Raw genomic sequence first — 25,591 nt, 5'->3', positions numbered from 1 at the left:
TCTCCCTCCTCTAATCTACTGACATATCGTCGTTGTCGGGTGAAAACCTTGTATGTCCAAAACCATTCGTTTTTTATATCATCTAAAAAAAATGAACTAAACTAGTGAAAACAGCCGATCTACAAGCACACAACGCCTCGCGGAGGCGTTGTGTGCTTGTAGATCTGCTGTTTTCACTACTTTTGTGCGACGGCCTTGTCTGATGAAGCAGGGCTTTACCTTGCGAAAAAACTCGGCGATACGAGGTTTCTGCCCGACAGTGACAATATGCTCCTCTCCTGTGTGCCCGGTGTGCTGACGACGTGGCCCACTGTCGCAATCGATCCATCGCTCCTGCCCTTCTTTACCCATGGGGTGGTTCTCAGTTACGCGCACATAACACCCACACACCAGCCATGGTGCACCGTCCTCCACCTCTGTCAGAGTTCAACCCTCCCCAAGAGCCACACGCTGACGTTCCACTCCTATCAGCACCACCCCCTAGCCTGTTGTCATCTCTGACCCCCTATCTTTGGTAAGCACTATCTTACGCACAGCTACATCCTCAATCCCTTCTCACCAGGTACCACCTGCCCTACCAGCCACCAATTCATTATCACAAACCCCTCATTGACATACACTTACAGCAAAAGCCCAGGGCTGCATGGCCTTAAACGATAACACTAAAGTGTTTTGTTAGATGTCGAGATTCATTGCGTTCCATCTGTGACGTTGTGACCACTGGAGCTGATCGCAGCCACTCTAGACTAGACAATGCTTTTGATTCAACCCCAGACACAGTTTGAGAAGCGGCCCAGAAGAGTGGCTCTGCTCTGCTCCGCTAAGCTCGCGGAAAGCAGCAAAAATAGACAGTGACATTTTTTCATATTGATGTTAAAACGGCATGATTAAAATAACCAATTCCTATTGATTAAATGTCTTTGTCTCTGTGGGAAAAAGAGTCTGTAAAAATAATTCTGCTAATTCGCTCCTTAACCCATTTAGGCCTAGAATTATTGAATGCTTTAACCAGTGAAAAATAGCAGATATACAAGCTCACAGCGCGGTGCCGCGCTGCGAGCTTGTAGATCTGCTATTTTTGAAAAAGTCGTGAAAATGTGTGCAAATCTTTGAATACAGTATATGTATTTTCAAAGTGAACGTTTGTAACTCAAATTTTGTTTCTGGGTGGTCCCTGGAACTAAATATTTTGAGATGGGGGTCCGTGGCCAAATACATATCATTTTGGGGGTCCTTCACATGAAAAGGTTTGAGAACCACTGACATAGTAGTCTCTCAAGAACAGACTAACTGAGCTCCAGTTAAGTGAAAAGGACCTTTTCTTTGACGATGGCGAGCTAGATTGCTGATATAGAAACATAGGTTTATCAAAAAATCTTAGAAGTATTCAAAAGACACTTATAGAATCGGGTCAAAATTCTAGTTTTCAAGATTTTTCAAAAATAGCAGATCTACAAGCTCGCAGCGCGGCACTCGGTGACACGCTGTGAGCTTGTATATCTGCTATTTTTCAATAGTTAAAGCATAAAATAATGATACACAATAATGTACCCATTTAGAATGGTGTACCCGTTCTAAATGGGTTAAAATGCTTTGGCTGAATGTTCTTTCAGCCTTGAATATGAGCACGGAGCGTATTGTCTTGAAGTAACACAAATATTGATCTGGACATGGCAAACTGTGTTTGCAAAGATTCTTGTTGGACGTTGTTTTAAAGGCTTGGGGCATTATGGGTTCATAGAACATCCAGACTAGACCGCAGGTTTTCAAAGAGAAGGGGCCGCTGTGGACACCAGGAGGGCTGTGAGAGTGCTAGATAGATACCTTTATTATCCCAAGGGGGAAAATCAGTTGCCCAGAGGCAGCAAGGCAGTATAAGGTTATTTACAAAGTTACAGAGAAGTATGAAAAAGTTAGAAGAAAAACAAGAACAGAGTACAGTAAAGAGCAAGGTACATCAAGAAAAGGAAGGAATAATAGTGTCCTTAAGCACAAATATCAATATAGTACAGTGCCCAAATCAAAGTGACCATAACTGTCAATGCTAGTTAGTGCAACTAGTATCTCACCGTCATGTCAAACACAAGCAAAAATACAAATAGGGGGGGAGAATGAAAAGGAAAAAATATATATAAAAAAGTCGCAATACAATGTGTTGTGAACTCGTAAATCATGTGGGTTTTGTTGTTTCGACTTTTAAGCCATTTCCCTATAGGGGGGCCGCAGCCAGAGGCTATGGCTATGGAGGTCCTTGGCATGCAAAGGTCTGGGAATCCCTCGACTAGACCTTACCAATAATCAAATACTGGTACATATCCCTATGAACCGCTGCAGTAGCTTTTTCTATTATCAATATTCGATCAATAGATACTTATTGCAAAAGATTTGTTTTACTATAATATTAAAACGATTATGTACAGTGTTAAGTTTTACCTATACTATCATGGTTGGGTCAATCGATCCATCAAGCTTTATTTCAATTCAGACAGGTGCAGCGCTTCACAGGAAGGGGAAAAAAGGTTTTTAATGAAAGAACAGGTATAGCAGGACGGAAAATGCAGCAATCTAAGTAAAAGCGATGCTAAAAAGATGTGTCTTGAGATTTCTTTTTAAAATATCCACAGATTCAGAAGCCCACTGATCCCCCGGCAGTCTGTTCCAATGCTTGGGACCATAACAGATAAAAGCTGCTTCTGTAACTTTTTTGTTCTTTCTATAGTCTTTGGAACATTTAGGAGACCAGAGCCAAAGGATCTAAGGGCCCTGCCGGGCACGTACTTAGGAAGCATTGCAGAGAAGTAGGCTGGTGCATTTCCATTTACTGATTTAAACACCAGTAAAAGGATTTTACATTCTTTATTTAATTGACATGGACTTTAAAATGGTTGTAATGTGTGCTCTCTGTTTGGTCTTTTGCTGCTTGTAACCAATTTTTTTTTTTTTTGGTAGACAGGAGAGCATTACAGTAATCAAGCCAGCTTGTGATAAAACAATGTACATGTATTAATCCGTGTCAGCCTGGGAGAGAAATGGTCGGACTTTGGCAATGTTTCTTAGATTGTGAAAGGATCATTTTGTGACATTTCTGATATCTGCCTCCATGTTCAAATCAGATTAAAAAATGTCAAAATATATATATATTTTTACATACTTGATCCTTGGTGTTAAGTGCCATAGATTGTAAATCTCTCTATGGTCAAATGAGAAGAATTTAGTTGTTTCTTTCATTTAATTGAAGGACATTCTCTGACATCCATGTTTTATATCAGTGATACAGGTTTTGTTGGTTGGTTGATTGATTGATTGATTGATTGATTGATTGATTGAATGAATACTTTATTAGAAGTTTGCGTAAGAAAAGCACAGCACAGTACAGTACAGTTCACATACAAGTTCTACTATTAGGATTTAAACCCAGGAAAGCACAATGGTTTGTTTACTTTGGGGTCCTTTTGTACTCAATTCATAGGCATAGAGGTGTCAATTTGACTAGATCCTCTGGGGTTATTGCGACCGTAGGTCGCACTTACTACAGAAAGCTGCTCGAGGTGTCCGTCTGTCCGTCCGTCCGTCCGTCCGTCCGTCACACACGTCACACGTCACACTTTTGCCCTGCTCATATCTCCGCAACCGTTGCCCCGATCCATGCCAGATTTTGCACACACACTCCTTACCTGCCAAACTACAACCTCCAAGGACCCCCGGAGCTCCAGGGACCCCCAGCTCCCTCGGGGACCCCCAAGTGTAAAAAATGAGCACATGTGCAAAAATTACCAAATGACCACCCCAACGGGGCTGCTCACGGGGCATTCCCGGGGACCACCCACTCCTGGTGCTCCAGAACGGATGCAAAAGTGGTGGCGCCCCCAGTGGAGGACCCCCTGCCACTGCAGCTCACATAAAATGCCGTAACTCGGGCTAGGAGCGACCGGGAGAGCCGGGGCCGGTACCTATTCGTCCGCCTTGGCGGCGCGGAGACCCCACCCCTCATTTCTCACATGGCCCTCTAGCGCCACCATGAGGCCGATTCAGATTTTGCCCTAAAATCACGAAAATCACTACACAGTATGTCTACACTCATGTCATCAACATGCTCAGGAAGATTTTGGAAAAACAAATTTTTGCTCTATTTGTGGAGATAAGTGACCTACGGTCGCTTATCTCCCGATTAGGGAGTCTTACTGGTGGATATACTGTGTATATAATTGTGTGTAACTATGTGTAAAAATATAGATATATATTTTCAATTACATAGTTTATTACTTGTCCTCAAATGTCTGGTTATACTGTAATATACAATTATATATGGCAGACAGAACACACTCCCATACAGAAACACACTGTTCCCTCTTCTTTAGATGATGTGGCAGTGAGTTGGGCAGCTCTCTTGGTTTGACCCACAGCGCACAGTCTCCGTCTGCTTTAGCATTCTGGACGGCTGGGGCTCTCTATTGATTTGGCTTGATTGAGCTGTTAAATAAATTTGGAGTCAGACGTAATCCAATTTTAGCGCTGGCCTCAGTTTTTCTGCCTTCAAGATTAGCCGTGTCCTCACATTACCTGGATTTTTGACGTAAAAGATGCAGGTAAACATCTTTTATGTACACCACGCTCATTCATCTGTACTATAATTCACTGAATCTCTTGCGTGTCCCTGGCATAACTCGACAGTGTCTGACCGCCCGGGCTCAAATAACCCAGAGGAATGTCAATTCAGATGTACCGACGGTTTCCCAGAACCGAAAAATGACGAATATCTTCATCTGTCGGCCCGCGGGTCTAAGAAAGAGGCAGCAATTCCATGTGTTCTGGAGATTGTATGCAGAACACTTGATTGGCCAACCGAAACCGGCAGCTTCGCGGGTTCGGTGGAGCGTCACGCCACGTTTTTGCCGCTAAGCCAGTCCCTGATTGGCAAACCCGACCCGTCGGCTTAACTGCCCGGCCGAGGTCTGCATAACATTTGTGCCGCATAGCAGTATGAATGGAACAACCTGCATCATTCCCGAAATGCATGGCCCCCAGTAGGCCTAGTCTCTATAGAAGAGATCATTCCATTTGAAACCCCCACCTCCACACAGACAACAGGTTCAGCACTTTTCAGGAAGGAGCTAAAAGGAGATGAGCACTGCGTCTATGACTGTATTATACAGTTGTAGAAATAAAATGTCCATTCATCATGATAATGACACAGTGGCATTGAACCGTCCGTTTGCTACAACAATGCCAATGCCTAATAAAGGCAGAAATTGCTGCTCCGTCCCCTAGTATGATCCTGCAGCAGCATCCTGTCCTCCATTGGCAGCAGTGAGATGGTGTTTGTGTTTGCCAGTAATGACTCTGGGCTGGCTTTCACACCAGGCTGCTCCTCCTCAGGGGCCTGCCAATCTGCTGTCAGCCTGCCTCTTCTCTCATGCCTGCGTGCGTGCATGTGCATGCGTGTGTGTGTGTATATGTCTGTCTGTCTGTCTCTCTCTGTGTGTGTGTGTGTGTGTGTGTGTGTGTGTGTGTGTGTGTGTGTGTGTGTGTCTGTGTGTCTGTGTGTCTGTGTGTCTATGGCTGGGGAGCACTAACTGTTTTCAGCAATGACCCAGAATTATTGATCCATGCTCGTCGTGACCCAACCCAATGTACTATTTATTAATGATGATTATTAATCGGCAATTAAACGTCTGCCTGCAGACAAACCGCCACGCTTTGTGTTAATTAACAGCCGAAGAAAGGAAACGAACGGCTCAGTTAGTCTAAACATACAACTTGGTTTGCCGCCGTCTCCCCTGACTTGTGATGTCCTGGCTGGATAATGGCAGCTTGTATAATGAGAGATAACACAAATCTCTTAAGTGTATCCTCAGAGGCTTTCTGTGGCATTGTCGCCTGCGGAGGAGTTATGAAGATTTTTTTTTTAGAGGTTAAAACTCATCTCTCCCTGGAATATTCCCGGAGCATTAGCATATAAATGCGCTCCTTGTGAGATGCATGTTTAATACCGCAGAGATTTAAAAGTCTAATCATACATAAAGTGATGATGTGGCAGTGAGTTGGGCAAACGCAGGACAGGGGGAGTATACTGATGAGCTTCGGGACACTTCGGGTGCACGCGCTTTGTGTCCTCACGCGGGCACATGCAGCTTGTGGCCCTGTGCGCTTGTTGTGTGAGTGAAAGAGAGATGGTAGCTATTGTGTGTCAGCAAGATTTAAAATATAGATACGAATATGTGCACAGTAGAATATTGAAGATTCACAGGGTTCCCACGGTCATGACATTCCTGGAAATATTTTGAAATTAGAAAAATATTTTTCCAGTAGTGGAAAAGTTTGGGAATTGATCAAGGGTCCTGGAAGGTCCTGGAAAAAATAGCCATGCATTGTCTTCGGTTATTGATTTTGTTAATACCTCTGAAATGACAAATTAAACATTGGTCAAATTGTCAAATATTAGAGGCAGAAATTGTGAAAATAGCAGATCTACATGCTCACAACGTTGTGAGCATGTAGATCTGCTATTTTCACAATAAAACCGTGTTATACAATATTCCTCTACTCTTAGTGCTCGTCCGGGTGCCGGGGTCCCCAGTTCACATATGATTATTTCGGGGGTCACGGCCTGAAAAGGTTGAGAACCACTGGCATACACTGCCTGTCTTTGGGCATTGCACATAGGAGTAAGCGACTCGTTATTGAGCTGAATTATTGTTATATAGTCCTGGAAATCGGGTTAAATATTCTGGAAAAGTTTTGGAAATTAATTGGTATAGATGTGTGGGAACCCTGGATACATGTAACTGTGCCTGCTGGCTTGGTGGTCCAGGTGCATGTCACTTAGGCACTGATGACTGACAGCGTGTCACTGGGTCGAATCCCGTTCCCTATGACCTTTGCTGTGTGTCACTCCCCATCTCTCTCCCCATTTCCTGTCAGTCTACTGTCCTATCAATACAGGCTTAAAAGCAAAAAAAAAAAAAAAAAAATCTTAAAAAAATGAAGAATATTGAAGATAAATTGAGTGTAGAGAACATGTCAAATAGTTAGGGAAAGTTGGCCGAGTCTTTGACGAATCTGGGAATTAAATGCTTACCAATAGCTTTCTTCACAAATAAGTTCCTAAAAGGTGTCTACTATCACTTCTGAACTTTGTAAAACCCAACTCCCTCTGGAAACTTTGTGGGAGCCAATTGAAGTTGGCATCTCATTGACTTAACCATACAGTAAAAATAATACAAAAAAATAAATCTGTAGCATGTGAGGGGTCAAACTAGGGTTTTTTCGTGATTCTGAATCAAGTGCAAGCATTTGTTTTGCACGAAAAACATTCCTTGGGCTAAAAACGGTACCCCACAAAACTATGGTTTAGTGATGAGTCATCACTTTTCACAGTTTTGTGGGGGCCGTTTTTCGGAAAGGAATGTGAGAGGCCAACTTCGATTGGCTCCCACAAAGTTTCCCAAGGGAGTTGGGTTTTACAAAGTTCAGAGGTGATAGTAGACACCTTTATGAACACATTTGTGAAGAAAGCTATTGGTAAGCATTTAGTTCCCAGATTGGTCAAAGACTCGGTTAACTTTCCCTAACTAAAATGCTGACCTGATTGGTCGAGTGTCATCTGAGGCCTGAGCACAGAAATGTACACAGTATACCCACCCTCCCCCAACACTGTCTTATTGTTCCTGTCATCATTTTTCCTCCCTCACATTCTTTTCTTCATTCTCTCCTTCCTCTAATTCATATATGGGCAACTGGCGGCCCGGGGGCCACATGCGGCCCCCACCTTCACTTAATTCTCAGGTTAATACCAGAATACTGATATATTATTGATTTCAGCTGTTACAATTCCAAACATGACCTGCTTTAATTCCGTCTGTCTATATTAGTAGCTTAATGACTTTTTTAGCACAGCTCCCTTTGTGTGGCTTTGTGTGTCCAAATTGTGTTGGTCAGCACGGCGGCATCTGCGCATGCGCGGACTTTTACCACACACACACACACACACACACACACACACACACACACACACCCGTGATAGCCACTAGAGTGGAGGCTCACGAAGCATGCAGCCACCGTAGCGAGCCACGGGCAATCAAGAATTGACACATGTCAATATATAAATTGGTGAAAAAAAAGTCAGGGACTATTCTATTCTCTTCCCCCTGCCACGGGAGGTTAATGTTGTCAATCTGTGGGTCAAGACCCGCAGAGAGGTCCCCAAAATATGTATATTCAATATTCAATTATATATATATATATATATATATATATATATATATATATATATTTACCTGGAACTGCTCAAATTCACCGCTCCACTTCGAACCGAGGTTTGACTTGTATTTAGGTTCATAAAGTTAACATGAGTATATAACTAAATGAGTTTGAAATTAAATCAAAATGTTTGATTTCAGGATTCCAATAAAAAAAATAACAAAATATAATTCAGGATTCCAATTCAAAAGAAGAAAAAATTGCCGATCTACAAGCTCAAAACGCATCGCAGCGCGATGCGTTTTGAGCTTGTAGATCTGCTATTTTTGCTTCTTTTGTATGAGATACTAGAATGACAAAGTTGGACGTAGCAATATGCAATGTGGCCCTCTGGAGTGAAGGTGGAAATATATAGTGGCCCTCTCCATCATCAAAGTTGCCCACCCCTGCTCTAATTTATCTTTGAACCTCACCTCATCTCCTCTCCTCTTGTTCCTCCACTCTCTCCTTTCTCTCATTTATCTTTGAACCTCACCTCATCTCCCTCTCCTCTTGTTCTCTCCTTGTGCCTCTCCGCTCCTCCAGAAACCCAAGCAGAAGGACTGGCACCCTCCAGACGGCTTCATCCTGGGCCTTTGGACCCTCATCATCCTCGTCTTCTTCAAGACCTACGGCATCAAGCACCTCAAGCACATCTTCTGATCTGAAGACCGGCTCTCATCCACCGCATGAATCAGAAGGACTAATAATAAAGGCCCTCGCCAGTGCTGCTGACCAGATTACTCTTTTTCACTCAAAGGAAGCGCAGAATTATCTGCCAAACATTATCTGGGAACACAGGACTGGTTAGTAGAGACGGCTAACTGTATAAGGCAAAGGCACCATGGTTGTTAGTCCTCATCGCTGCCTCACTGGTAGCGTTTTGACATGTAACTTTGTGAATGATTGATAACTACATGAAGAAGAAAAAAGTAAACCCAAATGGACAGGCAGTTATATGAACACTGGGGACTTTATGGTGTACTGACAGGTTCTAACTGATGTGTTTTTTTTATACATACTGTATACAGTATATTTAATTTATACATGCATTCTTGGTGAATGAATGAAGGCAGGTACAGTATTGGAATATGTATTTTAGACCTGAAGCTACTTTCCTGGGTCCTTTCGTCGGTGAGTTTGTCATGCTGTATATTTATTTTATGTCTGTTTCTTCAGCCTGCAGTATAATTGAGTTGATTTCTCGGGAAAATGCACTGAACTGCGACGCAGATAAGAATTACATTTATTTCTTAGAGCAAGCAGCTCTACATATTTCAGCACCCTAAGTGCTACTCAGGCCAGCAATGCGATCAAAGGGGAAGTGTGGGCACAACGGTTACACCCCGCCACTCCGACATGTCTCCTTTCCGACATGTCTCCATTCCAACACTAACCCTATCTCTAACCCTTACCCTAAACTTAACCCCTATGGAAGTGTCGCCACTCCGACAATAAGAAGTCAATTTCAGAGTGGGGACATGTCGGAATGGAGAGCGACACCCGGGCACAACTACGAGAGATGAGTCATGAGAGTGTACATTACACCACATAACCCTCATAACATACAGTGCAGACCTTTGATGGACAACAGTCACAATAATCCCCATCTCGCGTGATGGGCCCTTCAAAATCTTCATTCGCTAAATCGCCCTCCCCCATGGCGCCATCCATTATCTCTCAAGACCAGCACTCTTTTGCCATTATATCCCACATGATGGACAGCTATTTTCCTTTGGCTCCTTTCCTCGTGATGTGCGATAACACGAAAAGCAGTTAGCCCGTCTCAAATGAATCACTCATGCAATGCATTGTTGGCTGCACTTTCCTTCTCTGTTCTTGGTCACTTTTATCCTTCTCTCTCCTCAAATCACCTACTCTGAGTTGGCCTCCTTGTTGGGAGGGAGGGAGTGAATGATGGGCGAAGCATCCAGATTGAGGCTGTGGTAATTTATCTTCGCTGCATTTCGTCGCTGTCGGGTGGAAACCTTGTATGTACAAAACCTTCCGTTCCTTTTTTTATAATTATTTTAAAATAGAGTTAAACTAGTGAAAATAGCCGATCTACAAGCACACAACGCCTCGCACCGTAAGGCGTTGTGTGCTTGTAGATCGGCTATTTTCACTACTTTTGTGTAACACTTATGATATAGTAGGGCTTTAATTTACAGAAGAACATACTATTTTAAAACTTGGAGATGCAAGGTTTCTGCCCGACAGTTACGACTTGGTATAGGTGGACGCCCATCTGCGCTCCAATGCCACTCCGCCTCGCAGCGGAGGTGGGAAAATGCATGGAGTCAGAAAATGAAGCCATGTGTAAGGAGAAGCTGCTGTGTCAGCCACCATGCTGGCTTGCTTATACATTATTTATGCAACTTTTTATTAGAGGCTCTTGTATTTCTGAGTCTGATTCTTCCAGGAGGAAATCTGCAGGTCCAGCTGTATGCCAGACTTCCACGACTGGCACTGTGGGCTAATGGTGCTGAAGGTGGTGGTGCAACATCTGCCTTCTGACAAAGTTTTAAGATTTGAACATTCTTCACAAATCAGTTGTACACCGTCACTTTGCACCTTTCACCAAACTCTAGTCCCAAATGAGCAGAATATGCGGCAGGAATTATACATTACAGTAAGTGAAAGTGCAACTCTGCAAAACTTAAAGAATACATTTTTGCTTGGTTACATTTCTTCTCATAAAATTTTGATGCCCTCGGTAAACAAAATTGTTGGAATTGGAAAAAAGAAATGGGCAAATTACTTAATAAACATGATCTTGTTCTAATGGACCTTCCTGTATTCTCCTTTGTATTCCTTTTGCTATTTTCTATCTTCCTCCAATCAAATTGCCTGCCAACGACCACTGGGCTTTTTATGGGGGGGAAAAAAAGAACGTATTTCTTTAGTTTGTTTAATTGATGGAGCTTCAGTTGTCCTTATTAAAGATGAACGTTTGGATCTAAGAAATGTATTCTGACTCCTGAACTCCATGGTTTTCATCTCTTTTAAGAGATTTCACAGAGCATTAATTACTTATCTGACTGCTTTTTGAAGATGGAACAGCTTTTACAAGGCCAGCCTTTTGAAGGTATACTGTACGTCTGGCAAAGCTGATGATGAGCCTGCTTCAGAACATAAAGACACAAGGCCACTGGGCTACATTCGTGCACATGCATCTCCGTAACATTTCCATCAGGCTAACGAGATTTCAATTAAATTCACCGGTTTCACTATATTGTATATCCAAAGCAGCATCTTATCCCTTTGCAACTAGTCTCATATATCATTGCCTCATATATCATTGCCTCCCTCTGTGCACGTACAGCATACCTGACAGCAGATATACTAAAATGCAAACAGCCCTATAAGAGATGGATTTGTTTGTTCTAAAACCCACTTCAGAATTGACTCTCATCTCCTTAAGTCTTATGCTTCTCATTCCTACTTCAGCTCGCACAGACAGAATTGAATTTGAACTGGGTCCTTGCCTAGATTTCCCGACCGTGGAGCCAGTCTAGAATTGTCAATGTCCCTTACTGTCTGAGCAACACTTTTATTTGTTTATTTAAAAGGATACACATTACTTTGTGGGGGTGATAGTGCATGCACAAATCCGCTCTAGCCCAGGTGCTGGACAAACGGCAATACGAATGAAGAATAGAGTCCACAACACTGGTATACTCAGCTCTGTTTTATTGCTTCAACGTTTCGATCTGTTTGGATTGTCTTCAGTAATCATTCCTGAAGAAGATCCAAACAGATCCAATAGCAGATCTACATGCTCACAAGCGTTGTGAGCATGTAGTTCGGCTATTTTCACAATTTCTGCCTCTAATATTTGACAATTTGGCCAATGTTTAATTTGTCATTTGAGATGTATTAAAAAGTCCTTAAATTGTCACTGTGTAGAAATGGGCAGATACCCTCTATACATTTAAACTTTATGTTGGTTTGTTTACTGTTGAGAGAGAAAACAATGTTGCACATTAAGTTAATCATCTGGGGACCCCTCAAAATAATTTGGGGACCCCCCTGGGAGAACCACTGTCTTAAATGACTGTGATGTCATTCAACAGAAACCATTGGTCGATTTGCGCTGAAAAGATATATAGTGTAGAGCGAAAACAGCAGGGGTACGAGTGTATAGAGCTGAGAATCCGGTAAGCTAAGTATAGGGTTTAAGTGGTTAATAATGCGCCTAATACGGTAGGCTATGTCATGTTTTTGATTGATGGGGAGGAAAGAAAACATGGAGCCAATGTGTGATTGATGTGTGCATGATATTGAACTCCCCCTATAGAATATAACATGTGTCTCATGTCGCTGCTTACACACTGTTACCACAAATTATGTGCATATTCTTCAGGTGATGAGAGGTGCTTCTATTGCAGCCTCTGCTGAGCTCAAAGGGTGCTAGAAGGAGTCATTCAATTGTAAGACCCAAAGGGAGGTTCTATTTTTAGCTCGTGGGGTTGATGAGAGGCCCCGGCCTCTCTTTCATTATTATTTCAGTGAGGCACCATGCTGTTACATCCAGACAGGAAGAGAGATGCTCCCAGAGAAAATGTCAGGAGGTGCGGCCATCAATTGAAGGTGAGGGTGAGTCAGTGGCCTCCTATTTTCACTAAAGCTGCAAGTACTGTATCAATCTGTATTACCCTGCCCACAGCAATGCGGGGCAGGGCATTGTAATTGGTCCTATCTGTGTGTGTGTGCGTGTGTGTGTCTGTGTGTGTGTGTGTGTGTGTGTGTGCGTGTGTGGGTGCGTGCGTGCGTGCGTGTTTTCATGAAACTTGGAGAGAAAGAGATTATTCGCTTTTGGGTCTCAAAGGTCAAGGTAAAAAATGATATGGTAAAAACGCACAAAAGGATTGGGAGGGTCTTCATGAAACTAGGTGTTAATCCGTTATGGGTCAAATAGGTCAAGGGCAGCAATAAGAGACAGTGATATCTTCTTCTAGGTGCGGCCAGGGTTTGCACCCACAGCTGCATTTCTTTTCTTTTCCCCCCTGTTCTTTTTCTACCACATTTTATGGATTGGTGCCTCAGGGGCCAGCCATCTAGAAGAGCGTTTGTGTATCTATATATACATATACTGTATTATGCAGCTCCATATTTGGGAAAGACTGTTGTCATCAACATGATGTCAGAGATCCTCAGGGAAGCCATGCCGTTATTAGACCCCATCTTGAGTTCTGAAACCAGAGTTCTGTAGCAATGAACCACTGCAATCCTTTGGTTCAAAAATGTCTTTTATTTAGCCTGTTGACATAGTTTCCTTAAGTGTTCAGAGTGCAAGAAAGGGGGAGGAGGATTAACCGAATTAACTTGATAATACTGTGAACTTGTGCACTTAGCTAGAACCTTGAATGCTCAAGTGCTATTTCACTTTGCCGATATGAATGAATCATTGCATACCTTTTGTGTTTAAGAATGCTCAAGTGGTATTTCACTTTTCTGTTTATGAAAGAGATACAATCTTTACTGAATCAAAGCACACTTCTGTGTTAGGTAGAGATAAAATAAGAGACTCCAAGCTAAGGCTGCATTCTCCCACAGTTCTTACTGATCTATGAGTTACATTAAATCCTAAACTTGTTTACAGCAATACGATTCTGAAGTACCTTATGTGAGATGCATGTCTTTCTCAAAGTAGAGAAGAAAGGAAAGGAAGCAGGAAACCTTCAAACGACAATCCCCTTCGTGCTTTGCAAAATGGATTTATCTCACATGAGCAACCTCCCACCCTAAATGTTTCATAATGTAATGAATTGAGACTCCCTTGCCAATAAAAGGCCAAGCTTGGATCTGAAATATGTTGTTGTTGTGAAGCGTTGGATCACACCGTAAATCATGTTGCCTGTGTGTAAACGCAGATGCGTGTGACCCAAAGCACATCACCTCGTGTTACTCACATTACAGAGATGAGAGTAAAATCAATGGGGCCCGAGCCCCGGGAAATATCATTAAGATAACGATGCTTCTCATCCCTTTTCCTGACTGACACTTGATTCTTATTCGGAGAGAGAGGGGAAAAAAAGGGGTGTTGGGGCGGGGTTGAGCTCGAAGATGACACATGCACAGAGAGTGAGAAAAAGGGAGAGAGAGTGAGAAAACGGAGAGAGAGGGCAGACAGATAGCGTTCTCATCATCTGAGATACGGGAAACGAAAGAGCGGGACAGAGGTGAGGAGGGTGCACAGATCCTGTAATCGTCATCAATCTAAGCGTGTAAAAAAACAAGAAAAAAAGAAAGAAACACAATTTTCTCCCGCAATAACACGTGTGCCATTCTCTTGCAAGGCACTGAGAAGCACGACAGCGGCAGCAGCGTTTGAATTTAGTTGGATAAATGCCCCTGTGGCGTCCGCACTCTCAATCTTAATCTCCTGCTTGTCTTGTGTGACATGGCGCAGCATTTCCACGACAATGCAGCTCGCAGCTATATAAATTTCCCCATTAGCTGTTGACAGGATCTGACAAAAGCCTCACGGCACATACATCTAGCTTCTGTAGGTGCAGATAGGATGACACTGTGTCACACACACACACACACACACGGTAGCACACGTGTGACATGTCCCAGTATTACGATACAAGTGCTCCCTTGCAGAGTTTGACTGGTGATGTGAAACGTGTTGAGCATTCAGTATGAATTGTTTGACTGGGAGCTATAGAGGGATGGCTAAATGATTCATGCCTCCGTCATTGACAAGTGTGAACCAGTGTCACACTACAGCGGGGTCCATGGACTCCTGTCCTTTCACCTTCTCCTTCAAGCCCTCCGACCAACATAGCTTGATGTATGAGCAATGAGCATGGATAATTCATACATTCTCAAAGCGATGAAGTCAAATAAGACCGTGTTTGAATTAAATTACAGTGTACTGCAGCATGGCAATGCATTTATTTCTTTATTCATCTCTTTGTAGCTACAGTACGTGTCCCGAATCCTTTTGTGTCACAGGCTTTGTGATGAGCCCATGCTAAAGGTTTGTTCACTCTGCGGCGTCTCGGGTAACTGTACATGACACATACTGTACATGGGCACACAGCACCGTACTTGTATGTGTAGGCAGTAGGCACACAAACAAAACCTTGAAGATTTCCACAGTGGAACATGCATTTAGTAAGTGTGGAATGTACAGTGGTTTTATGCAGGTTGTACAGTATATCACTCACGACACACCAGTTCAAGAACTGTCCAAAACAGGAACATTTCACTTAGAACCAGGTTCCCATCATCCATGATAATGATGATATCAGCGGCGTCATTTGGCGTCCCAGGGGATGGCAATTGTCACCCCCAAGGTTTTTGCATTTAACTTAAAATCCAGTTATTTTATGGACATTGTCTCCACCTCTGAACATTGTTTGCACATTAATCTGATATTAGATATGGCACTGAGTGCATCTCAGTCCACACCTGACCATCTACATGTGACAGGTGACACATATTATGGTCTTCTTGTCTGTGACCATACATTCATTTGCCACTTTCAACCTGGCGTCCCTATTTTGGCCATGCATTATAAGCAAATATTTTGAAAACATATATAAAGAAAAAAGTACATCTACGAGCTCCCAAAGTGTTGCATCGTGACACGATGTGAGCTTGTAGATCTGTTGTTTTAGCTGTTTTTGAAATGGGGCTTAAGTGGTTACGTTTTTTTGCCACCCTCTATTTTTGTCTGAAATGACGCCTCTGACATCATCCCGGTCTTTTCCGCATCAAATGCCATCACACGTCCCATCCTACATACTGTGCTCTGAACACAAGAGGACCAGCATGGTCGTTTCCATCCCCAAACAATCCTCAGACCCTTCCGGGGGAAGAACCCCTTCCGCGTTCACCGTCGCCGTGCCTCCCGCCGGTCACGTCTGCCGGGGCGCCAGGGTGGTCGCTGCCGTGACCCTGCCCACCTCCGGGAGGGTGGTGGTGTTGGCAGGGAGGGGCGGGGGGCTCCAGTCGGGCTGGTAGAAGTGGATGTCAAACGTCCGTGCCCAGTTGGCGAAGACCCGCTTCTCCGTGATGAAGCGATGATGGCTGCCGCGCCGCCCGCGCTCGTGGGAGATGTACATGGCGCACTCGTCCGGCCCGCGGGGCTCGTAGTAGTGGTACGGGACAGAGTGGTGCTGGGGCTCTCTGGGGGAGGACGGAGGGACGACAAAGATAGAGATGGAAAGAAAGATGTGTGTGGGGAGGGGGCCGACAGACAGAGAAGTCAAGACAGGAACGAGAAGGAAGATAATGAGCAATTGTATTGTTTAGATAACTGATGCTGTACCAGTGATATTTACTGACTATAGCTCATTAGTTATACATGTCTACATTGTTATAGTAGGCTATAAGACTGTGGTCTGTTTTGTTTTGTGTGCTAACTGCTAATATTTCTTTTTGTGGATATCTCAGTCATATACAGTACCCAATAACTGTGTCCAATAACAATTATACACTCGGGTTATTATGAGAACTTTCACTAATGATTTTATTCAGGAGGAATTAACTGGTATTCCCTCTTGATAGCGATCATGCACGCTTGAATTATTGCCTGCCTGAACAATGAATGAGAAATAATGCTCTCAAATATTGCCCGCAACAAAGCTGTAATGATTTCTTAAAAAATACTGTATATACGAGTTTACTTTTTTCCGATAATAAACTTTAAGTGTTGGTGGAGTTGGCACAGATGTGGGCTGTGGTTCATTCAGTAAAACTCTACTACTAATGAGGCTGGCTGATTTAGCTGCCAGGAGCAAAGTATAAGAAGGTCAATAAGTCATGTATATCCCACCATTCTTTGCATTTACAGAAGGCATGCATGCGCTACAGTCTGAGTTATGGGGGAAAGGACTTTGCTCAGAAAGAAGTTAATTGATTAGCCTGGCACAGAGTAGTTAACACACCGGGTATTTTGTGAATAAACACCAAGCAATTAACCAGCTAGCCTGTATTTCATGGGTCTTCAACAGGGGGTCCTCCAAATCTTTGAGTGATAGAAACCTTTTTCTCCTTTTTTATAGTAACCACTTGAACCCAAGTGTTGAACCCTAGCCGATCTACAAGCTCACAACGCCTCGCGCTGCGAGGCGTTGTGCGCTTGTAGATCGGCTATTTTCGGCAAAGAGCTTTGGTGTAGAGTGGGAAAAGATCAGACTAAGTACAGAGTGAAAAAGCTCAAGTTTATTAGGTATTGATGGTTCAAGTGCATGGTTAAATATCTGAAAACACACATTGACATGAATTCAAAATACACTGAGGATTGTGCTGTCAAATGATGAAACCATATGGAATCTATGAAAAGGTTTTCGGGGTCCCTGCTTCATCTCTCTCTCAACTAAGGGGTCCTTGGCCTGAAAACATTGAAGACGCCTGCTGTATTTAGTTTAACATAACACTCTTGTGTTAGTTACTTGTCCCTGCTACCTGGACAATGTGCCTTTTGGGGTTACAGAAACACACCAAGGATGCCGTGCAGCCTCTGCCCATCCCTGTTTTTGTTGTTTATTGCTCTCATCTGATAAACTGCCTTAGTCCCAAGGAACCAGGCAATATCAGAGAGCGCTAATACCAAACGTTAGCCTAGTTGAGATTTACAACCATGTGAGTCTCTCCACACTCCTTTTTATCCTAATCAGGAATGTGGAGATTTGTGTTCTAATAATCTTTTATAAATGTTATGTACCGTAGCCTATGTTACAGTATGTTTGCAGGCATCATTGAAGTCACTATTGAAAAAGATAACATACTGTATATTTAATATGATAGTTATGACCATTTGAATACAAGCATACGTTTTTGGTTATCACAGAGAACCTATTTCATAGCACATTTTAACTTGTGTCGTCAGTCTACATTCTGTTATTTCTCTGTCCCTCTCTCTGGAAGGTAGGACGAGACAGGCCTGTATGCAAATGACCAGATCCTCCCCTTTCGGTTGAAGGATAAAATCGTACTTCATCCAAATTTCTCTCTCTCTCTCTCTCTCTCTCTCTCTCTCTCTCTCTCTCTCTCTCTCTCTCTCTCTCTCTCTCTCTCTCTCTCTCTCTCTCTCTGTTTTTGCTGTTGAATCCTTCCAAGTCTGTGTGACCTATAAGCTACTAAGTCATTCTAGAATGATAGATTGACTTAGTTAGGTATGTGCAGAGTGCAGACAGAATGAATCATGGGACCAAGAAAACCTCACCTGGCGGTGCTATAAACCAGTGGTTATTCAAACGTTTTCATGTCAAGGACCCCTAAATACTGTATATATTTGCACCCGTCAGGGTGAGATCCAGCAGAATCAGCGACAGGTCGCCTTGGCATTACATAATTTACTGTGAAAGCCTGTTTTTACCATTAGTTAAGTTTTCCCCCTTTTTCCTGGCTGGTTAAATGTCAGCTGGAAATAATTACAACCCTCAGTTGAGTTGTGGAAAAAATGTGTAAGAGACAGCATCTGTCAATCACAGGGCACTGAGCGCAGATGCTGATTGGCTCTTCCACTTTTTGGTTTTCTGCTTAACGCCCACCCAGTGCTCGGGGCCAGAGCGGTCTGCAGAAGACACATGATGATAATGTGAATTCACGTGACCAGAATGGGATTACTACTAGGATACTTTTCTCCTATCAGTTTCAGATTCCATATTGACCACTATTTTATATTCCACTCATTGCATTGCCCTTGAAGAGGCTCTGTGGGTTTTATAGATTTGTGGCTCATAGGCATCTATCTCATCAATGGTGTGTTGCACTGGCTTTTCTATTCATTCTGATTGATTAGACCAGTGGTTCTCAACCTTTTCAGGCCGCGACCCCCAAAATAACCATATTTTAACTGGGGACCTGACGAGCACTAACTAGAGTTGAGGCATTACATTTTGTATAACACTATATATATTTTCTATTATATGAAAATAGTCGCTGCGAGGCGTTGTGAGCATGTAGATCTGCTGTTTTCAAAATGTCTGCCTCTATTATATGAAAATGTGGCCAATGTTTAATTTGTCATTTTAGAGATATTAAAATGTCCTTAAATTGTCACTTTATAAATGTGCACATACCCTCTATACACGTCAACTTTATGTGGGTATGTTTACTGCTGAGTGAGAAAACAATGTTGCACATTAAGCCAAACCCCCTGGGGGTCTGGACCCACAGGTTGAGAACCACTGGGTTAGACTATCCATGATATTGTACATTGATTTAGATTTACTGATTTGTTAAAATTATATTTGTTAAAAGGCAAACCCAAAATCTCAGCTGAAAGTGTTTTATACTTCGTGCAGTGAGTCAGTTTTAACAATTGTCATGATCTGTTGGTTTGGCAATCTCTATCAAAAACATGCTGGGTAAAATTGGTCATTGGTTAAAATCTAAACAGTCTTTGTTTCCTCACCTATACCCAACCAGAGCCACACAGAAAGCTCAGGTAATCTTATTGGACTCCTAGCACCCTTTACACATCAAGCTCCCCTCAGGTCGGAGGTCTTACCAACCTAGATTCACCTAATTTTGTTTAAAAAGCCAAATGGGACTGTTATCATTGTTAGATGTGACACTGTGCAACCCCATTTGTCTTGCTTCCTTGCAGCTCACATGTAAGTAATGATAATAATCTAGTCCCCCCCCCCCCCATTGGGATGTTTTTGTCACAGTATATTTGTTTGTTCATCCCAACTATTCGTAACACTATTAATACAGTTATATTTTGTTTTTGTTTTGCGGTCTGTCTCTATTCATGCAATAGGCCTATACGTTTTTAACAGTATAGGCTACTTGCTGATGATGACTTTGTCTCACCTGCAGAAGTCGGGGGCGACCATGCCATAGACGTTGATTCTATCGCACAGCTCCAGGGCTATGGTCATGGTGAACCAGCCTGTACTCAACCAGGAGTTGGAGACCCGCCTGCATAGGAGAGACCAAGACAGAGACAGAGAGAATCATTGAGACATGGATAAGATGTGGAAAGGGAGCGTAATCAACAATCTGGTTACACCCACCCATAAAACTAACATGGGTAAATTGATTAAATTCTCCTTCTACAGCACTGCCACCCAAGTGTGGAATGCCCTGACCCCATCCCTTAAAACATGTAGTTCACTGGCTTCCTTTAAAGCAGCCCTGAAAATTCACCTTTCAGGAGGCCAAAGGGAGAGGTACCGGTAGTTATCACTTCTACCTTAGACAGGCGAGAAGTGATCACCCCTTACTTGTGATGATATTGAATGTTTTTGGTGCTATATGTTGATGAATTGAATTCCTCTGCCCCCAATGGAACCAGGACCGCAAGGACGTTTTTGGTGTAATCCTTTTAGACTTAAGTGTTTTGACTGTAATCGTGCTGTTTTACATTTCTGTCAAATAAAATATTCAATCAATCAATCACAGTACAGTACAGTATAGTATGAAGCGAAGCTATAAGAAGGAGGACAGCATGGGAGGAGGGAGGGAGAGAGATAGGAGGGCAAAGAGGAGAAGAGGAGAGAAAATATGATGGAGAATAGGAGAAAGGGAGGGAGGAAGTGGAAGAAAGAAAGCCAGAAGGGTGAACGAAAGAGAAGACACTGTAGGGAAGGAATGAAAAAGGGCACTTCAGGGTCCAGCTATAGTAGGAGAAACCCACATTTGCCATAATTGCCATTTCTCGCATAATTATGATAACATTTGATGAAAAATCGTCAAATCCCTTGTCAGAGTAATATGGGCAGACTAAAGATTTATTTAAATCCAGAGGTCGATTTTTCTGACTGCAAGATCATTCATGTTCCCCTCACGGCTTCATTAAAATACAAATCCATCGCACATATCGACGGATACAAATGAACCCTGTCAAATAATCAAAGTCTTAATCAGAGAGAAGTCATGGTCGGCATACAGTGCAGATAGCTGGCAAATGACTTGGATTCAACGCTTCAATGATCTATCTATTATAAGGCTACCCAGTCCCTTGGGTTCGCCAGCGAGAAGTAATGAAAGTTGGCGGAAAACTTGTCATATTGAAAAGGGAATGGAAGGTTAAGATGGGTAAAAAGCTATTCACTAACAGGGCTTGAAAACAAATCTTAGTCAGTTCATTTCGAACAGGATAATTAAGCTCTATATACATGACATATCCTATGACCCTCTATATAAAACAGCAGTGTATGCTGTATGTTTGCATGCAAATACTATACTATGTACTATAGGCTACCATGAGCGTGAATGCATAGTTTACAAGAATAACACATATTCAAGTATATCAACACATTAATTTCTTTTGAACAGACAATGATGGAATATCTGTGGCTTTATCAAATACAGAGAGACAGCCTGGCTGCTGAACCGGCTGCTGAGTCCTGCACTACATTCCAATCAAAATCACTTCTTTCATAATATGTCAGCTTTGTGTCTGACACAAAGGCAATATGTCAACGGATTTAGAAAAGTAGCCTTTAATATTCACGCCAGCAGCCATGCCTTTTGTGAAATTCTGCCGTCTCATACTGAATTGGTTCCATGGGCCCTGGAGCAATAATAAATGCCCTGTCTCTCCGAAGCCCTGTCTAAACCTTCAAATGAAATCAAGCAAATAAATACATAAATAAATAATAAAAGGGAATATCATCAACAGCAATTTCCGCAACAGCAGCAATATGGAGCTTCATAACTCCAGTGGATGGGTCTATTGCTGTGTCTATAATCACTACAAGTCTCAACCCAAGATTATAGCAGCTGGTGTCCAAAGAGAAGCCGGCTCTCTGGAGCCAAATAAATGCACTTTATTCATTCGCAGTTGAGCTGTGGAGAAAGTTGATGGAGCCCACCCATTGACTTTTCACAAAGCATTTATGTTCAAACAAGCCTAATAAACTCATGACGATGCAGGACAACTGAACAACTAACACTGCAAGCTTGTAGATCTGCTATTTCTGAGAAATCATGACATTTTAAATTTGTGCAAGTCTTTGAATATATTGACCCGATTCTATAAATGTCTTCTAAATCTTTTTTTTTTTTTTTTTTAATATGTTTCGATCATCATTGTTTCCCAAACCTTTTCATGTCAAGGACCCCCAAGGTTATATGTATTTGGCCGCAGACCCCCATCTCAAAATATGTTGTTCCAGGGACCCCCTGAAGCAAAGATTTGAGTTATAAAAGTTCGCTTTAAAAAAATATTCGAAGATTTGCACAAATTTACATTATCTTTCAAAAATAGCAGATCTACAAGCTCATAGTGCAGAACCGAATGCCGCGCTATGAGCCTGTACTACAGTATATCTGCTATTTTTGAATAGCCAAATAATGGTTAAAGTGGTTAAAATCTCAAGCGACACCATGCTTTCCAGGTCTAAATGGGTATAAACACACTTTATTCATTCGCAGTTGAGCTGTGGAGAGAGTTGATTGAGCCCACCCATGGACTTTTCACGAAGCATTTATGTATTTATTCAAACAAGCCATAATAACCTCATGTTGATGCAGGACAACTGATCTCAAACATCTGAAAACAAACACGGTGAACCTCTGCTCTGCCTCTGGATCTTGTTTGGAGCGGTAAGTACCGGGGCTGACTTTCAGATTGTGTGTTAGTGTGATCATTAGATTAAGTGTTTTCAGAAGCAGTTAACAGAGTTTGAAAGGGTACAGCACAGTACATGTGAGGTAATTGGTGGATGTCACCTATAATCTGTGCAAAAGAGTCATCTTCAAAGTGAAATTATAAACACTGCAAGAATAAGAGACGTTATAGGGACGACCGTGGTAACAATGAAACAGTACAAGATCTTCATCTTGTTGTAGTGTTTCCAAAGCTGCATTTCCAAAACAAAAAATAATCTAAACTTCATCGTTTTTACAATATATAAATGTGCCTGTCACAGTATCAGCCAAATACTTTTGATTTGAGTTAATCTACAACATAGAATCTTATTATAACTGATAATTAATACTGCTGTCAATGTTTGGTTTCTGTTTATTTTAAGTACCTTTCAATGTACTGTAGCTGTGGCAACACTGCGAGCAGTAATGAAGGGCTAACTATAGTACAGTAAACATGGGTATAGCAGGTGCTGGCTTAAGAGCAGAACATTATTTTTCAAGGATAGAACCCACTCACAGAGCTATATGGTTTAAACATATTAAAAAATATTATTATATTATACACATCTATCAGTCATGTAATTAGATCATTTTGACCATTTTGAAATCACCAATCCCATACATGTGCAGACTCTTAAATGATAGTGGATTCTAGATTTGTGTTTTTAGGTTGTTGGACTTTTAGATAGGCAAATGCATTTTTATATTTGAAATTTTGTATTGTAATCAGCAAAATAATTCAGTGTTTTTAAGGGCACCTGTCTTTTTTAAACATCTGTGATCATGCTGAAAGCTGAATAAACATAAAATAAACATAAAAAAAAGTGTGGAAAAAATAAATATATACAGCAGGAACAGCAAGATAGTCATCAAACAGTCATAGTCATGAAACGGCAAATACAGCAGTGCTTATCACTGTGCATTCATTTATCATGCCACACATCTACTTACAAAATGCAGCTGTGTTTTCTCCCCAGTAAAACAGAGGAGAACCTGCACACAGGCAGGTAGCAGAGCCTACATTACACGAGCAACCAGGCATTCACCTTGAATCACTGCTCAGTTCTGCTCGATGGGATGATCGATTCAGAGGAGGATTTATCTTAAAAAGCATTTTCTCCCTCTCGTCCCCCGTTTTCTTCCTTTCAAAGCAAACAGTGTAAGGGTGATAATGTCCGGCGCAAAATGCTGAAATAAAGCGCCTTGATCAACATTTGCATTTTGAATACTTATATTCTCCTCAGAATACAGAAGCATTGACACTGCCTGCCTTAGGGGAGGTAGAGATTGTTCCCAGCACAGTTTTGTGCTCTGTGTCAGAGAGCGTAACGGGTTCCTGTACACACAGAGCAAGTGGGAGGGCATGCTGTGTCATTTAAGGTTAGCTATTGGGTGATGCTTCGTCACCCCTGTGGTTGGCCTGGGATCAAGCAGGCATGGGGGCCATTATTGAAGTTAAAAATCAAACCTCGGTTCGAAGTGAAGCGGTACATTTTTGAAGCGCTTCCAATGAATGGCTTTGTGTGTATCACGCCCATATATGGTCATTTCAGTCCAGAATGAACAGGCTTTTTCAAAAACAGAATGTCCGTTTAATTACCATATATGGTGATCTCAGTCCAGAATGAACAGGGTTTTTCAAAAACACAAAGTATGTTACCTTATGTCCATATATGGTCACTCCAGGCCAGAATGAACAGATTTTTCCTGTCCCACAGAATGTCCGTTTAATTACCATATATGGTGATCTCAGTCCAGAATGAACAGGGTTTTTCAAAAACACAAAGTATGTTACCTTATGTCCATATATGGTCACTCCAGGCCAGAATGAACAGGTTTTTCCTGTCTCGTACGTGTAAAATATCAGTCCAAAATGAATAGGCTTTTTCAAAAAGCAAAATGTGTGTCCCTGTCTATTGCATTGAATTGGTGAAGCTTCACATGACAAGTCAACCCTATAGATAATAGCATGGTTTATACTAAATAATTATTAACTTTGCTATAGTCAGCATGTCATACCAGCTCTCCAAATACATTCAGAATAGAGGTTTTATCTGTCCACCGCTTCACTTCGAACCGAGGTTTGATTTTTATTCTGTGTTCTAGATCTATACATTCTGTGTTCTAGATCTATACTTTCTATGTTCTTTAGTTCTATATTTTTATGCATTCTTAATGAATGAATGATTTTATCTGGAGGGCCAAATTGTCATGTGAAGCTTGACCAATCCTCAATTCTGCATTGCACGGGACATGACAAAGCCTGTTCATTCAGGACTGGAATGACCATATATGGACATGTACGGGACACACAAAGCCACTCCTTGGAAGCGGCTTTCACCGCTTCAAAAACAAAATGTACTTTGTAATCTGTACTTTTGAATACTAATTTTAAAGCAAGTACTCCAGTACATAAACTCAAGTACAAATTGGACTATCTTGACTCAAGTATGGAGTCGAGTACTTTGTCCACCACTGGTGATATCTGCCCAGGGGCTTTCGTTTCTTCATGGCTGCCACACATGATCACTGTCATACTCCTTTTGTGGGGAACAAAGGAGCAAACATTGCTACGGTATTTTTAAACAGACACACAGGAACACAAGTCCACAATGTCCACAGCCAGTCTGATAAATAATAACAATGTGTTAGACTCTGTCATGTGTCAACCCAATCTGATTCCATCACTGCCGGGATTCCAGGATTGCTAGTCGTCGTTTAATTAAAAAGACACCTGTGGTTGTCTGGAACATGTTGATTTGTTGCAATATGCCAACAAAATGAC

The 25,591-nt window shown here is 42.1% G+C and overlaps 2 protein-coding genes across 2 annotated transcripts in view; one reads left to right on the top strand and one right to left on the bottom strand.

Annotated features, from left to right (window-relative positions):
* The window catches only part of pigk (phosphatidylinositol glycan anchor biosynthesis, class K), a 42,026-nt gene extending 32,978 nt beyond the window's left edge, over window positions 1–9,048 (top strand). The window contains exon 11 of the mRNA XM_080726715.1: window positions 8,785–9,048. Coding sequence (XP_080582841.1) covers window positions 8,785–8,901 — 117 coding nt within the window. The 3' untranslated portion in view covers window positions 8,902–9,048. The remainder of the gene's footprint in view (window positions 1–8,784) is intronic.
* A 7,064-nt stretch (window positions 9,049–16,112) lies between these two features.
* Window positions 16,113–25,591, bottom strand: part of st6galnac5a (ST6 (alpha-N-acetyl-neuraminyl-2,3-beta-galactosyl-1,3)-N-acetylgalactosaminide alpha-2,6-sialyltransferase 5a) — a gene marked incomplete at both ends in the record, with an annotated part of 60,448 nt that continues 50,969 nt past the window's right edge. The window contains 2 exons of the mRNA XM_080725840.1: window positions 16,113–16,383; window positions 20,023–20,130. Of these exons, the coding sequence (XP_080581966.1) occupies window positions 16,113–16,383; window positions 20,023–20,130 (379 nt within the window). The remainder of the gene's footprint in view (window positions 16,384–20,022; window positions 20,131–25,591) is intronic.

The sequence above is a fragment of the Nannobrachium achirus genome (assembly GCF_963921795.1).
Source record: "Nannobrachium achirus genome assembly, chromosome: 5".
Lineage (NCBI taxonomy): Eukaryota > Metazoa > Chordata > Actinopteri > Myctophiformes > Myctophidae > Nannobrachium > Nannobrachium achirus.
The sequence above is the reverse complement of the archived record's forward strand: the minus strand, read 5'-3'. Positions and strand labels throughout refer to the sequence as shown.